This window comes from Microdochium trichocladiopsis (assembly GCF_020744255.1).
Source record: "Microdochium trichocladiopsis strain MPI-CAGE-CH-0230 chromosome Unknown B0I36scaffold_7, whole genome shotgun sequence".
In the NCBI taxonomy this organism is placed as follows: domain Eukaryota; kingdom Fungi; phylum Ascomycota; class Sordariomycetes; order Xylariales; family Microdochiaceae; genus Microdochium; species Microdochium trichocladiopsis.
The window spans coordinates 2,012,405-2,027,373 of NW_025763550.1; the positions used below are offsets into that span (position 1 = coordinate 2,012,405).

Here is a 14,969-nt window from a genome sequence, read left to right on the forward strand (position 1 = left end):
TTACACGCTGTATGCAGCCTCGACAGCTCGATCGTACGATTTTTTCCCATGATCGACCCCCAGAGTGTTTGGGAACCGGACGATGGGAGCCAGGGGCCGTGGTGTTGACAGCAGGTCGTCCCATACCAGTAAGCACAAGACACCACGGCTACTGGCTTGCACAACGTACGATGGAATGTGCACCCGAAGCATGCCCAGACTGCTTTTCCTGACTCCGGCCTGGACAACGTGGAGTCCAGGGGCAAGGAACAATCTCTGCAAGGCTGACGGTGGTGCCGAATGCTGCAAGAACCTTGCAGCCAGCATGTGTGCCTGAATAGGAGCAGCAGCCAAGCAGCCCAGTCGAGGGCCGGCCACATCGCCGAAGCCCTTGTGCAAGGTTCCCGAGCGCCGTGCTTCAGGACAAGCCCCAGTCACGACCACGCCCCTTGCCATCCGAGCCTGGCGCATAGCAGCGGGCGCTGTGATTTGCTGTGCTTGGTGGCCCACTCGCAGGGCCCGGCGAATCCCAGTCGTTCAGGAGCCGCCGGCAGGGCGACCGGCGCGGGCCTCTGGGGACGAAATGCGGCGCTCCCGCCTAGGCAGCTTGTTTCTGATTGGGCTGGGTTGCCAGCAACTCGAGTTGCTATCACACAGCAGCTCCGCCGGCCTGGCGCGCAGAACCAGACGCCCCGGAGCTACTTACACTCTTGCCGCCCGGCGTGTTCATGATCTGCATCCTTTCTTCATCTGCACGACATAATATCGGACAAGTTGCCAGCACGGTCGCTGTCGCGCAGCCGTTTCCTCCTCGTCCGTTCTTCTTGCACGCTTCAGCACGTCCCGACCCTGCAAGGTTCGCCTGTCCTGTTATACCCACAGCTCCGATAGCACCACCACCAGACCCCTGCCGAAACACACAACAAAACAGTCCCTGTCGCAACCCCTTCGGACCCCGTCAGCCTCCATCCAAAGATCGCAGCCGAAGCACTTTGCTGCGCAGCCTCCAGGCTCGTCCCAAAGCCTGGACTCCAGCACGCGATCACGCCCGGCAGTCGTTGATCGGCGCTGGCACTGGCCCTCGTTCCAGTCCTCTGGCTCAAGCCTCCCTCCCCAGCTCATTGCGGCAACGGTTTCAATCAGGAGCCGTCACCCGCATCGGCAGCCAGCCCTGGTCTGATAGTCCCAAGGGGCTCCTCCATCTGAACGGCTCCGTGTATTAGTGGCACCCCGCCCGGGACTGGCTCTTTCCACCCTCAACCCTGCCCAGGGGATCAATTGCTTGCAGCTGGCCATCTTCTTTTATCACACGGTCTCACCCGCCGCTGCCCGCACACTCCTCCCTTCTTTATCTCATTGCTGGGCGATCGAGACGTACCATCCCACCGTCTCTCTCTCTCTCTTTTTCTCCTCATTCCCTCTCGGGCCGCCCCGATTTCACTTCCACGACTGCTGGCTTCGGTCACTCTTTTTTTGCGCCTCTGATTATAATTGTTATGCTGGCAACGCGGTCCGTCGCCTTGTAATCGAACGGGAGAAAATCCAGCTGGCATTGGGAGTACAGTCGCGCCCGGGTTCTCAACACCGTCTCAGTCGTTTCCTCGAGCCCAGATCCAACCGATACCTCTCACTGTCGCCGGTCGACTTCTAATACCGCCTTCGCCCCGAAATCTCACACCATCCCACCGTCGCCAAGCTACTCGTATTCAACAATGGCGGTCCTTTCACTCATCAAGAAGCAGTTTACTGCGAGCAAGATCTTCTTCCACATCTTGTTTTGGGGCTTCCACTGGTTCATGTTCGGCTACGGTTGGTACGTTCAGCAGCACTAGGCACGCTAATGGTGGGCGGGGATCAGAGTACTAATCGATTTTGCACACAGGTGGAAGCAATTGACCGATGATCGTCTGGCCGGTCTCAACACGCTCAAGTTCTCCGTGTGGCTCTCTCGCGGTGCTGGTTTGGTGCTCGCCTGCGATGGAACCCTGATCTTGCTTCCGGTGTGCCGCACACTAGTGCGCTGGATCCGTCCCAAGGTCAAGTTCTTGCCTCTGGACGAGAACCTTTGGTTCCATCGACAGGTCGCATATGCGATGCTGGTCTTCACCATTATCCACGTCTCGGCCCATTATGTCAAGTAGGTTGCGCGAATTTCCTTGGAGACATACTTCTTGTGTGAGACTAACAAGACCTTTGTGCAGCTTTTTCAACGTCGAGAAGACGCAGATCAGACCCGAGACCGCGATCCAAATCCACTACACACAGCCCGGAGGCATCACCGGCCACATCATGTTGTTCTGCATGTTGATGATGTACACCACCGCCCACCACCGCATCCGCCAACAGTCGTTCGAGACGTTCTGGTACACGCACCACCTGTTCATCCCGTTCCTACTCGGCCTTTACACTCACGCTGTTGGCTGCTTCGTCCGTGACACGGCCCTCCCATTCTCCCCCTTTGCTGGCGATCTCTTCTGGGAGCACTGCATCGGTTACCAGGGCTGGAGATGGGAGCTGTGGGCTGGTGGTCTTTACTTGTGCGAACGCCTGTACCGCGAGATCCGCGCAGCCAAGTCGACCAAGATCACCCGTGTGGTCCGTCATCCATATGGTAAGCTGAGCATCGCAATCCTGAAACATCGTCAGTGGAATGAAAAAGCTGACACTAGTTTGTCCAGACGTCGTCGAGATCCAGTTCGAGAAGCCGTCCTTCAAGTACAAGGCCGGACAGTGGCTCTTCCTGCAGGTTCCCAGCGTCTCCAAGTACCAGTGGCATCCATTCACCATCACCTCGTGCCCCTTTGACCCATACGTCTCTGTTCACGTCCGCCAAGTTGGTGACTTCACGCGCGCTCTTGGTGACGCTGTCGGTGCCGGTGCTGCTCAGGCCAAGCTTTACGATGGCGTTGACCCCATGGGCATGTACGAGGTTGCTCTACAGAACGGTCAACAGATGCCTACGTTGCGTATCGATGGCCCTTATGGTGCGCCAGCTGAAGATGTCTTCGAGAACGAGATTGCAGTCGTCATCGGTACCGGTATTGGTGTGACGCCGTGGGCCGCCATTCTCAAGAACATTTGGCACTTGCGCCAGAGCCCGAACCCGCCCAAGCGCCTGCGCCGTATCGAGTTCATCTGGGTCTGCAAGGACACTGGCTCATTCGAGTGGTTCCAGACCCTGCTTTCTTCGCTCGAGTCGCAGAGTACCGAGGCCGCGCGCCTGCCTGGCAGCAACGGCGTCGAGTTCCTCAAGATCCACACCTTCCTGACACAGAAGCTCGACATGGACACACAACAAAACATTGTGCTCAACAGTGTTGGCGCCGACCACGACCCGCTGACGGAGCTCAAGTCGCGAACCAACTTTGGTCGACCCAACTTTGGCCGCATGTTTGAAGGGATGCGTGATGGCATCCTGGACCGGACCTACATCAACGGCCTCGAGGGCAGCATGACCACCACGGTCGGTGTCTACTTCTGTGGTCCTTCTGCAGCTGGTAAGTCTGCCTCTTGTCTGCTCTTCGGACGTGGTATTTCGAGCATTTTGCTAACCTCTGTTGGTCCTCAGCGCGTGATATCAAGAAGGCTGCCAAGAAGGCGTCGACAAAAGAGGTCAACTTCCGCTTCTGGAAGGAGCATTTCTAAGCGTGTTTGCTTTTCTTTGGAGACATTGTCCGTTTGGCTTTTTGGGAAGACTAGATCAAATATGCTAGAGACACGGCCTTTGCGGATCGGATTTGTGCCACGTGCAGAGAAACTTGGTGCGAGGATTAGGTTACGGGCATGGTTGCATCATGCTCATGGTTTGCAGGATTTCTTGGGAAGCGAGATGGGGACAGAGGTGTTAGGGGATTTTCACTGTTCAATTATCTTATCGACAGTCTGGCGTGAATACCGCCTTCTTGCATTCAGGAACAATGACAACATGAGTCAAGCGTCCACGACTGTTGGCCGAGCGGCTGGTACCCGATATGGCAGTGATTGGGGGACATCCCATGTAATATGCGAGTTGATGATGTGGAATCATGGTGGAGGACTCGGTTCACTCACAAGCCGCCCCGGCACGGGGATTTCTCTGAAGCGTTGACCGCACTCGACCCCAACTTCTGTTTGTCTCGAAAGATAATGTGCTGACCATGAGCTGACAAGGCAGGCATCGGTAGCGCAGCTGCTGCATTTGGAGTTTCACATCCTGGGGCTGGGCAGACTCTTGGGTTATGCGGCGCGCCAGGGGTTCGTCCAGAGTCAAGAGATTCCATGTTTTCTTTGGGGCAAGTAGATTGTGGTTGCAGTGCTTACCTGCGTGCTTAGCCCTGCGTGCTTTCTTACGTCGGTCGGTCCAGGTGTTCGTGAGCGAGGCCCGCCTCCAAAAGCTGTAAAGTACGCAGCGGACGTAGCTGGAGCAAGGGTCCACAAGCGGCGGAGGAGCCCTCCGGGCCTACGTCACTGCTAAGACCCTGAGCCTGAATTTGAGCAGTCCACCAGAAAAAGGGTCCTTTCGTGGCTGCCTTGGCCTGCTGCATGTCACAACATCGCGGGTAGCCATTCGCATCTGGTCTTGTCGCTCGTCTGCAGCCACTCTCAAAGGCGTTTCCTCGGAACAGCTCATCCAGCGACGTCTGCCCAGCCGAGATCCCTTATCATCCTCCACGGCGCCGACAAGACCAACCAACCCAGCACACCTGGCGGCATCCCGATCCACAACACTGTCCTCAGCCCCGGCACGCACCCCGTCATCGTCGGCGGCGGCAGCGGCGGCGGCGACAGATTCTGGGGCCCAGCCCTCCTTGGCTTGATTGATGGAGGCAGCAAGTAAGCTGACATGCGGGCTGTGCGGATACATCCGCCCACGCTTCGGCGCAACCGACACCGCGTGGACGTCGCTGTGCCGGGCCGTGTACTGCACGGGGCCGGCCGACACAAACCCACAGCTGTCGGGGATCGGCTTCCATCGCCATGACGACGCCGCGCAGCTCGCCACCCCGGTCCCGCGCGACGCTGGCCGAAGGTTCAACGACCCGGACCTCAACCCGCTGTCGGACTTTGTGCACATCCGCGGCATCAGGCCCCCGCCGGTAGACATATCCGAGGCTGAGCAGGCCGAGTACAGCTGGGGGTTTGTGTTTCATGATGCGTGCTGGCGTCTGCTTGAGCAGGCCTCCGCGGGTTCTGGCTGCGGTCGTGGCGACGATCGCACTGGTGAGGGGAGCACGGCAGTCGACATCCGTGCACTCTGGCGGATTCTCCAGTCTGTCCCTTGCGCGTATGACCTGCCCAACTGGGGCCACAACTATGGCGGTCTGTACCTCGGCGTTGCCAAGGACCAGGCTCGCGGAGAGCATTTTGTGCTGCTGAGCAGCAACTCAAACCTCGTGATTCCTAGCACGTACTCGGATCCGTTCCGCGTCCCAGAATTGCAGACCATCATGGCGAGGCTGCGGATCGACGAGGCTCTGCCGGACTCGTATCACCGTGAGGGCAGGGTCAGCTCTGTGGGAGGCGGCGGCCAGGCGGTTACTGGGGATGGGGTCAGAAACGGTCATCGTGATGGCCACAGCGAGATGGAGCCGCCAGAAGAAACGTTTCTCACGACAAGCAGTATTGCAATATCTCCTGCCTGTGAATCTCCGCCTATTCCTACGGAAACAACGCCCACGACAACAGTGACAGTCGACGATCCATTCACTATTCTGCCCCTCGAAATCAGAGAGATGATCCTTACCACCCTCTCCTCGGCCGACGTCTGCCAATTACGTCTCGCCTCACGCTCCATGGCTGCTACACCGCTGACGCAGTATTTTTTCTCGAGTCGCTTCTGGCCTGGCCGGGAGCTCGAGGTCATCTTTGATGGGTTCCTTCTCGGCCCGAGCCGCAGGCTCGGACTGGATTGGCACGCCCTATACAAGTTCATGCAGAGCAGGCTGAGGCTGAATCAGGTGTGCCTCGGGGAGAAGAACCGGTTGCGCATATGGCGGCAGACGGTTCGGCCCCTGGCCCGGGCTGTCGAGGCTGTCGGCAGCAATAGATTAGCAGAAGAGGTCCTGGGGAGAGTCGTCTTCTCGGGTCCAGGGTTCTGGCAGACCTGGGATGGTGGTGGTGGATGGGGCCACGTATTTGGTGAGGAAGAGAACAACAGAGATACCGGTGGTGGTGGCCCTCGTCGTCGCGGCGATCGTGAGGGTTGGAGGACGGTGACGACGGTCAAGCAGCTCAACCCAGAATCCTGGGGAGACATGGGCCGCCGGGTGACGAGGGCGGAGATTCAGATCCCGCCAGACAGAATGGTCGAGAGCGTTGTTGTCTCTATTGTCGAGTTCTTTGACGTGCGGTACATCACGGGGTTGAGCTTTGTTCTTGGACAAAGGGAAGGCGAAGCTGGACCATATAGTGTCTGGGGGACCAAAGACAAGACCGGGGACGAAAGTCTTATGTTAGATGGCGACAATGTGGTCACTTTAGGCTATGTGGCCCTCAGGTCAACAGACCGGACAGTCTTACATGTCCCGCGCCGGCGTGGCAGCAACACTCCGCAAGAAGCGGCACTCGTCATAACTAGCAGCAGCACCCGAACCAATAGCGGCAAGAACAGCACTCCCGGTCTGCTCCAAGGCTTCCACATTGCTGTCGACGAGTGCGGCTTCCGTGGGCTCGCACTCATTGTCGGCGGCGCCATGGAGTCTGAGTACCTCTCCTGGGCAGGCGAGTCGGGGAGCTTCGGGTCATATCCAATCAAGGTGAACGGCGGCGGGGAGGGAGCGCGGTTTGCGACGGTGAGCGCCGTGTTTGACGTAAGTTCTCTTGACCGTCTTTCCCCTTTTGTTCTTCTTCCTCAGTATTGGTAGTTTCGGCTAACAGGTTGGGCTTGCGTTGTTTTTTAGGGGTTTCGGATGCAGGCTCTGCTTATCCCCAAGGGTTGACACCAGTCCTACGAGGTTTTGAGAAATTTCTTTTTGTGTTTGCGGACAAAGCAAATCACACTGGTGTTTCAGGAGCTGTGTTCCTTAGATCTGGATCTCCGTCCATCAGCCGGCAGTGCAAACCGATGACGAATTGGTTCAGCAGAACTATCAGTCTGGCAGTAGCACGTACCGTGATTCGGGTGGGTGTTGCTTCTGTTTCTGATTCTTAGGTTCGGAGCCGGTGCAGGGGGACGCATCAGGGGCCGCGGACAGTCCGGGATGGTTATAGACGGTCTAGACGCGATTTCTGCGACTCCGCAATGGGGTTTAGGCTTGGGAGGTCCATGGAATAGGAGAGCGATTGAGCAGGAAAGCTTCTAGCGATGCGCTACCCATGCCTGTTGTGCGGATGGCGTATTGATCACGTCCCAAGCCACTTACATGGAACTTTCCTGAGATGACTGGCCCCCATACCTCAGCCTGGCACCCCAAGACAGTTGGTAGTAAATGGCCGTGCTTGTGTTTGTGCTGGCGCTCGTGATGTACTGGAATTAAGCACCGCTGTTTTGCTCTGGGATGACAATCGGCAGTACGCCGTGTGCTGTGTGCTCGGTCGGAGGGTTTCCAATCAGGCAATTGCGTTGCACACGGGTAAGTCAAATGGGTCATGAATACAGTAGCCCACGACTGAAGGCTCGAGCCGTGCTCGATGATAGTGACAGAGACAACCCAGGACAAACCATGTGGAAGGTTGTCAGAGTTAGCTGGGGGCCACGCAACAAGGAAAGTTCAAGAAACGTTCTAGAAAAGCCAGCTGCGGCATAAATAAACGGCAAAAAAATAAACCTGAGATGTCCAGGATTTCCAACCAGCCTTCAACACAAAGCACACCGCGTGAAATTCCAGAATTGATTCTATCGAAGCTCGGTGCATGAGAGCATGCTAAATGGGCGAGACGAGGTGGAGGATCGGCCCCTCCTTCCCGATCGGGACATGTGGAACCCCAAGGTCGTGATGTTGGTTGGCCATTGCCATAATTAGCTCTATTGCTTTTCTCACAAGAGACCTAGGATATGGGCGCGAGCTGCGTCCAACCACGCAAAGTGAGGAGGTGGGTCACAAAGGTGTTGGTCCAGCGCTTTGCACTCTCTTCCGGGATACAATGCTGTGTCCGTACGCTTTGTTGCCAGACACCTTGCGAAGTGGACGCCAGAATGCTCCACTGCATGCTTCCTGTGAGAAAACAACTTGACATGAAATGGCTGCTACAGTGGTGACCGCGATCAGTGTTCGTCAAATGTATGAAGGTTGAAGACTCCGCCGCGCCCTGAGCGTAGATTCAGTAGCACTATGTAACCCCTTGATTTACACTAAACAGTAAGGCCCACGTGCATCTCTTTGTACTGCTAATAATTCAAAAGCGGGCGCTCCAGAGTGTATGAGGCAAAGGCATATTGCATATGCACAGTATACTGTAGCATCACAGGTGAGTGACAAGTCTGCCTCACTGTGAAAGTGGCATGTTGGTACCCCGCACAATCAGCCTTGTGTTGGCGCTTAGAGGCCGCCCGATATCCTGCCCTGATAATGCTGATGCCTGCTTCTTTGTATCCCATATGACCTTGACGCGGGACCTCCGAACACCGAATATCTTTCTCATTCCGACCAGGAAACCCTACTGTCATCAGTCATCTCCTTCAATGCGGCTACTACAACGAGATGAAGCCAACAAATACACATTTACGGCGGATCTGCCCGCCGACAGCGCACCCCCCTACGCAATTCTTTCCCACACTTGGGGCGCCGACGAGGTTATCTAAGCTGATGTACAAACGAGCTTGGATGACTGGCAACAGAAAATCGGCTACAGAAAGATCCAATTCTGCGCCGATCAGGCCCAGCGACATGGCCTGCAGCATTTCTGGGTAGACACCTGTTGTATCGACAAATCTGACGCTATCGAACTCCAGACTGCAATCAACAGCATGTTCAGGTGGTATCGTAGCGCGGAAAGATGCTACGTGTTCCTGTCCGACGTCTCCTGTCCTTCGGCCTCCAGTCAGCAGCTGGGCGTGATGTCGTGGGAGGCCGCCTTCCGAGGCAGTCGGTGGTTCACGCGGGGCTGGACACTGCAGGAGCTCATCGCCCCGCAGATTGTCGAGTTCTACTCAAAGGAAGGAGTCTTCCTAGGCGACAAGAGGTCGCTGGAGGCTGTTATACGCGACGTGACAGGGATTCCTGCCAGAGCTTTACGGAATGCACCATTATCTGAGTTTACGACTTCCGAACGCGAGGCATGGGTCCGCAACCGGGAGACAAAGTATGAGGAAGACATGGCATACTCGCTGCTTGGGATATTTGGCGTTTATATACCACTCATCTATGGCGAGGGTCGTGAACAAGCACAAAGAAGGTTGCGAGAAGAGGTCCAGAAATCAGTGAAAGGTAAGAAACAGCCAAGCAACAGAGAGGAATTATATTGACTAATGCAGTTAGGCACTCACTACAACAACTTTTCGATCAGCTTCAGCCTTTCTGGCGTCCCCGAGTCTCCACATTTCGTAGCAAGAGATGGAGAGATAGCCGAGATGCGAAGAATGCTGTGCTCGGACGGAAGCCGTCGCACCGTCGTGCTCCATGGCCTTGGCGGCATTGGCAAGACACAGCTCGCTGCGACATATATCAAACGATATCGGGAGGAGTACTCGGCGATCTTCTGGTTGAATATCAAAGATGAAGCGTCCATCCAGCAGAGCTTCGCTAGGATCGCAGCGCAGATCCTGGAACAGAATGCCAATGTCGACAGCCTCAAGGGACTGAACCTGCAGCAAGACCACGACAAGATTGTTCAAGCCGTGAAAGCGTGGCTTAGCTTGACAGGCAACACCAGATGGCTCATTGTGTATGATAACTACGACAACCCAAAGATTGCAGGGCGCAAAGCCGATGCAGCGGTTGACATCCACCAGTTTCTTCCGACGGCACATCAGGGCTCCATAGTTATCACAACACGCCTGTCTCAAATCGACATAGGACATCACATTCGACTTGAGAAACTCGAATCCCAACACGAGAGTCTACAGATATTGTCAAAGGCATCTGGCCGGAGTGGCTTACAAGATGGTAAGAATCTCGATCCAGTCCATTTCCAACGACTGACGTTGTTTCAGATTGCTATGCACAAGACCTTGTGCGAGAACTGGACGGCCTTCCTCTTGCTCTGGCTACGGCTGGAGCATATTTGAAGCGCGTCCCGATCAGCACACGCGACTATCTTCGCTACTATCGAGAATCATGGGCCAGAGTTACCAGCAATCTGCATCTCGGATCCTACGCTGAACGCACATTAAGTTCGACATGGCAGCTGTCGTATGAGCATGTTCAAGCACAAAGCCCACTTGCAGCGTATCTACTCCGGTGGTGGGCCTACTTCAACAACGAAGACGTATGGTTTCAGCTTCTTCGCGCTGTAAGCTCAACCGGCCCCGCATGGATGAGGCAGCTCTCGGAAGAGCTTATCTTCAATGATGCGATGGGCGTCCTCCACGACTACGGCCTTGTCGAGCCCACAACCATGTTCCAACAGCCACAAGGGTACAGTATACATGGTTGTCTGCATTCTTGGACAGTCCATGTATTGAATGAAGAGCGGGATCGCTGGTTGAATCGGCTTGCAGTTGAGAGCGTCGCGTCGCAGGTTCCAGGGCACGCGGAAGCTGAATATTGGCTTCTTCAGAAGCGGCTAATACCGCACGCGACTCGGTCTTACTCAACACTAGACGAGAACGATATTCCTCCAGGTTGGGCCTGCCATTCTCTGGGCCTTCTTTATTCTGACCAGGGAAAGCTGGGCGAGGCCGAGAAGATGTACTTGCTAGCCCTCGATGGTAAAGAGAAGGCACTGGGACCGGATCACACATCGATACTCGATACAGTTCACAACCTTGGGATCATTTACTCGCATCAGCAAAGGCTAGGCGAGGCCGAGAAGATGTACTTGCGAGCGCTCCATGGGTACGAGGAGGCACTTGGACCGGATCACATATCAACACTCAATACAGTCCTCAGTATTGGGAACCTTTACTCTCATCAGAGAAGACTAGGCGAGGCCGAGAAGATGTACTTACGGGCGCTCGATGGAAAAGAGAAGGCACTTGGACCGGATCATATATCAACACTCAATGCAGTCCGTAACCTTGGGAACCTTTATTTAGATCAGGGCAAATTAGGCGAGGCCGAGAAGATGTACTTACGGGCGCTCGATAGGTACGAAATGGCACTTGGACCGGATCATACATCAACACTTGATGTAGTTAACAATATTGGAAACCTTTATAGAAATCAGGGTAAGCTAGGCGAGGCCGAGAAGATGTACTTGCGAGCGCTCGATGGGAAAGAGAAGGCACTTGGACCGGATCATAAATCAACGCTTACGACGGTCCAAAACCTTGGTGTGCTTTACTCTAATCAGGGAAAGCTGGGCGAGGCCGAGAAGATGTACTTGCGAGCGCTCAATGGGAAAGAGAAGGCACTTGGACCGGATCATACATCAACACTTACGACGGTCCACAACCTTAGCGTGCTTTACGCTAACCAGGGAAAGCTAGGCGAGGCAGAGGAGCTGCATATGCGGGCGTTTCATGGATTCGAGAAAGTTTTGGGACGTGTCAATGTCACGACAAGTGATGACCAACGTTTGGCAAATCCAACACTACCTTGGGTGTTGAAGACGCGGCGACGAGACAAGCTGAAGCGGGCCCTGAGTCTTCTTATGAAGTAGAAAAGGTCAGCAGGATGTCATATACTGGACCGTGTTTCCTCATGATTTCAGTTCAGTATCACGAAGGGAGCGACTGATGGAATTGCTGCTCTCTTGTCAGTTGCATAGCATTTGGTGGTCGATAACATACGCACGCAGGCGTCCATAGTGGGACACAATTTTGGGGTTGAGTCGGAATTGAATGATTGCTGCGAGGGGAAATGCGCTGCGGGGTGGAAACTATCTCTATCTTACTCTAGGTTGTCACAAAGCTACCCTGCGTCGTCATGTTCGACCACTGAGAACACTCTCCCCGAGCCGAAGTGGTGATGTTCCCTATGATGCGGCGAAGAATGGACAGCTAGTGAAGGCATCAATATTGATTTGTGTTTGCTCAAATTCTTAAATTACTAGACAGTCATAGTGGCAGAACAACATTGCATGTATCTCGCCCATCCCCGGCGGGTTGGTGTGTCTCTTGGATATACTAAACGCCATGTAAATGCCACAAAGTGTGCTGATTGATATAGACGAACCCCATACATTCCAATTGAGCCCCAGATTTATCCTCCAGCATCGCAGCCCAGCCAATCAATATTCTCTATGGCCGGAGTGAGGATTGCCCGGAAGCTCAATAGGAGGCTGTGGTGGTGGAGGAGAATATGGAGGATCACTAGCACCCAAGCGTCAGCCGCGAGAACTGCAAATGATCGTGGACAATATGACCACACTTACTATGCCGTTGCCAACTCCGCAGAGTGTCCTGTATGCTGCGCCGCAAACCCGTATCCTTGTTGCGGGCCATAGCCTGGCTGGCCCATAAACGAATTGTGAGGGCTTGCCAGATTTGGACTGAAGTGGCTCGGCGCTTGGCTCGGCGCCACCGAGGACCTCCAAGTATCGCTTCGTGCTCCGTACGGAGAACTCGGCGGAGGAGAACTCTTGGGGGGTAAGGCTACGCCCATGGACGCTGGTGTCGTAGGCGCTAGGGTGCTGCGCCTGTAGCCCTTCTCGATACCTCCCTTTCGACCACATACATAGATGAGGGCGATAGCGATGATGAGAACAGCAGCACCTCCGATAGCAATGCCCGCGATGGCGCCAGCTGATAAGGCCGGGCCTGAGCTCGAGCCGCTGTTCGAGGGCGGAGTCGCTGTCGCTGTCGGCGTCGTGCTTGGGTCATTCGGATTGACTGGTGGCGAGGCTTCGTCTGGAAAGGCCTCTCCGGGACTCAGCTGAAAGGTTGCTGCTTCCTGGTACTGCTTCTGGATTTCGAGATTGTGCGTGCCATTCTGGGTAAAAGTCAGAGATCAAACTTGAATATGGAAGCTTCTGGAGACACAAGGCATATCTCACCGGATTGATCACACCAATCATCGCCCAATCAATGCAGGAACCCGGGGCAGAGCTGTGTCACAGAGTCAGAATAATCAGCAGGTCATTATCAGTCTGAGAGTTCGAAACTACATACCAATAGAAAAACGTCGGTGAGGTGTCATTGACGGTGAGTTCCCAGGTGGGAGGCGTTTGGCCGGGCTGTGACTCCTTGGGTCCACTGAAGAAAAGGTCGCTGCCGGGATAGACGAGGTTGTATGGGATACAAGGGTTCTTGAAGGCCGCCTAGAGAGGAGAGTTAACACAAGTTGCTCCACAAAGCAGTGTGTCGACTCGTGGCCCTGTAAAAGAAGGACAGGCGAGGATATACGCACGCGAACCACACTATGGTTACGAGGGTAGAAATCGAAGTCTGTTGCCGAAGATATGTCAGCCGCTCTTCATGCTGCTCAGCGTGAATGGTCGACATACGTATCACGTCGCCCTTCCTGGCGGTGATGACATCGGGCTGGAAGTCATGCTGGAGGCCGACCTTGACCGTGATGGTGGCGGGCGGCCGCGATGAAGTCGTTGTCGGGGTCCTCGTCGAGGTCGTAGTCGATGCGCTTGTCGAAAACGAGCTTGTCGAAAAGGAGGTTGTCGTCTGGGCCCAGACGGTGGATATGGCTGATGTCGCAGCCGCGAGGAGCAGCAGTGGCCTGGCGAGGACGACCATGCTGCTAGGATGACACGCTTCTTTGTATCGAAAAGTAGAGGCCAGCGAGCTGGATCGGGAGAAACAATATACAAAGATATGCGGGTGGGCGCAGAGAGGATCAAAGTTGTATCGGGGAGGTGACAGCCGGGAGGAAGCGAGACAGCGACGGGGCATCCACGAGGACGAGATGGTGTGGTGCGCGGCGAGCAAGCACGGCCGGGAGCGAGAGTGGGGGACACAACAGGAAGAAACGGACGTGTTAGCAGGACACAGCACACCAAACTCAAGAGCCTCGTCGAGCAGACGGAGAGGCGGCAGCGTGTTGGTCTTGTTAGAATGGCTGCATGGTCAAGGACTAGCTAGATAGCTCGCATGCAGAGAGAGGCATGCAGATGCATGTGAGGCCGGCCAGGCATCTCGATATGGCAGCGATGCTGACCGCAGCGCGCTGACATCACACGGTCGGCCACTCGCCCTTGGCCTGGTACCGTCTGCCTCTTCGAGCAAGCCATCGAGGCTGTTCACCAAGCCCGTGTTTGGCAGTGCACCCACCACTGTTGGCTGATGTTTTGCGTTGGTGGCTTCCCTGCGCCATGCCGTCCGCCCCGCATCTATTATAAGCAAACAGTGGCACCAGCGCCATCCCATCTCCACCATGCTGCTGACCTCCCTCCACACCAGCCAGGGTGTGTGTTGTCAACCTGCAAAGTCCTTGCCCGCCCGCCCATCATCACGCAGTCCGGAACACCACAAGTCCTGCCTGCCTGACTGCCTCTTTGCCTCTTTGTGTCGATCGTCGGCCCTTGGCCCAACAAATACATATCCGAGCCCTTCAGCCTTGACAACTTACGCAGGCAGTCTGGCGTGTCCATCACCACCCACCTCTAGCTAGGCGAGTTAGGTTCCTCCAGAACAGAGGTGTTGGTGCGGCTGAAGCACCTTGCAGCAACCCATCAGCACTTACTCCGACAAGGGGCCCTGGTCACCAGTCCTCCAAATCCTCGGCGTGATCTTCCCACGAATCTCACATCTTAGCCACAAAGAGCTTTAGTCGCGACCAACATCCCACGGAGCCTTATCAGTCCCGTGCGATATGAGTGCGCTCGTCCCTGCGTTTGGCCGCATCGACATGAGATCCCTTCATCTCCAGCTGGAATCATAAGGCCCGGCCGTGCGCCGCTCGCTCAGGCTCCAGACAAGTGGAGAACCCCAGCACGACCAATGGTCTCACATTTCACCTTAGAGAGAGACATTTCCAACGGTCTGCCAGACACGGTGGGGAAACAATGGGTTTCCCTGC

General features: G+C 55.4%; 5 protein-coding genes across 5 annotated transcripts; 3 read left to right on the plus strand and 2 right to left on the minus strand.

Moving 5' to 3' along the window:
• On the minus strand, nucleotides 1-450 carry B0I36DRAFT_351282 (uncharacterized protein; the record flags this gene model as incomplete). The annotated part of the gene is made up of 1 exon (XM_046156995.1): nucleotides 1-450. One exon carries the CDS (start codon nucleotides 448-450, stop codon nucleotides 1-3), a length of 450 nt encoding a protein of 149 aa, XP_046010595.1.
• Nucleotides 451-1,447: 997 nt separating this feature from the next.
• On the plus strand, nucleotides 1,448-4,039 carry B0I36DRAFT_143626 (cytochrome b-245 heavy chain subunit beta). Its single transcript, XM_046148411.1, has 5 exons — nucleotides 1,448-1,792; nucleotides 1,862-2,116; nucleotides 2,181-2,590; nucleotides 2,658-3,476; nucleotides 3,548-4,039. The coding sequence occupies exons 1-5, from the start codon at nucleotides 1,692-1,694 to the stop codon at nucleotides 3,622-3,624; spliced, it is 1,662 nt and encodes a 553-aa protein (XP_046010596.1). The 5' UTR covers nucleotides 1,448-1,691; the 3' UTR covers nucleotides 3,625-4,039.
• A 601-nt stretch (nucleotides 4,040-4,640) lies between these two features.
• On the plus strand, nucleotides 4,641-7,051 carry B0I36DRAFT_143622 (uncharacterized protein). The gene is made up of 2 exons (XM_046148410.1): nucleotides 4,641-6,767; nucleotides 6,858-7,051. The coding sequence occupies exons 1-2, from the start codon at nucleotides 4,779-4,781 to the stop codon at nucleotides 6,894-6,896; spliced, it is 2,028 nt and encodes a 675-aa protein (XP_046010597.1). The 5' UTR covers nucleotides 4,641-4,778; the 3' UTR covers nucleotides 6,897-7,051.
• Nucleotides 7,052-8,515: 1,464 nt separating this feature from the next.
• Nucleotides 8,516-11,943, plus strand: B0I36DRAFT_423554 (kinesin light chain 1). Its single transcript, XM_046162257.1, is given in 6 exon segments — nucleotides 8,516-8,689; nucleotides 8,735-9,323; nucleotides 9,375-10,001; nucleotides 10,049-10,765; nucleotides 11,192-11,542; nucleotides 11,562-11,943. The coding sequence occupies 6 exon segments, from the start codon at nucleotides 8,579-8,581 to the stop codon at nucleotides 11,603-11,605; spliced, it is 2,439 nt and encodes an 812-aa protein (XP_046010598.1). The 5' UTR covers nucleotides 8,516-8,578; the 3' UTR covers nucleotides 11,606-11,943.
• Nucleotides 11,944-12,552: 609 nt separating this feature from the next.
• B0I36DRAFT_327954 (uncharacterized protein) lies at nucleotides 12,553-14,235 on the minus strand. Its single transcript, XM_046154532.1, has 4 exons — nucleotides 13,444-14,235; nucleotides 13,347-13,384; nucleotides 13,109-13,257; nucleotides 12,553-13,045 (listed from the first exon to the last, which is right to left on the minus strand). The coding sequence occupies exons 1-4, from the start codon at nucleotides 13,841-13,843 to the stop codon at nucleotides 12,817-12,819; spliced, it is 816 nt and encodes a 271-aa protein (XP_046010599.1). The 5' UTR covers nucleotides 13,844-14,235; the 3' UTR covers nucleotides 12,553-12,816.
• Between the last annotated feature and the right edge of the window lie 734 nt (nucleotides 14,236-14,969).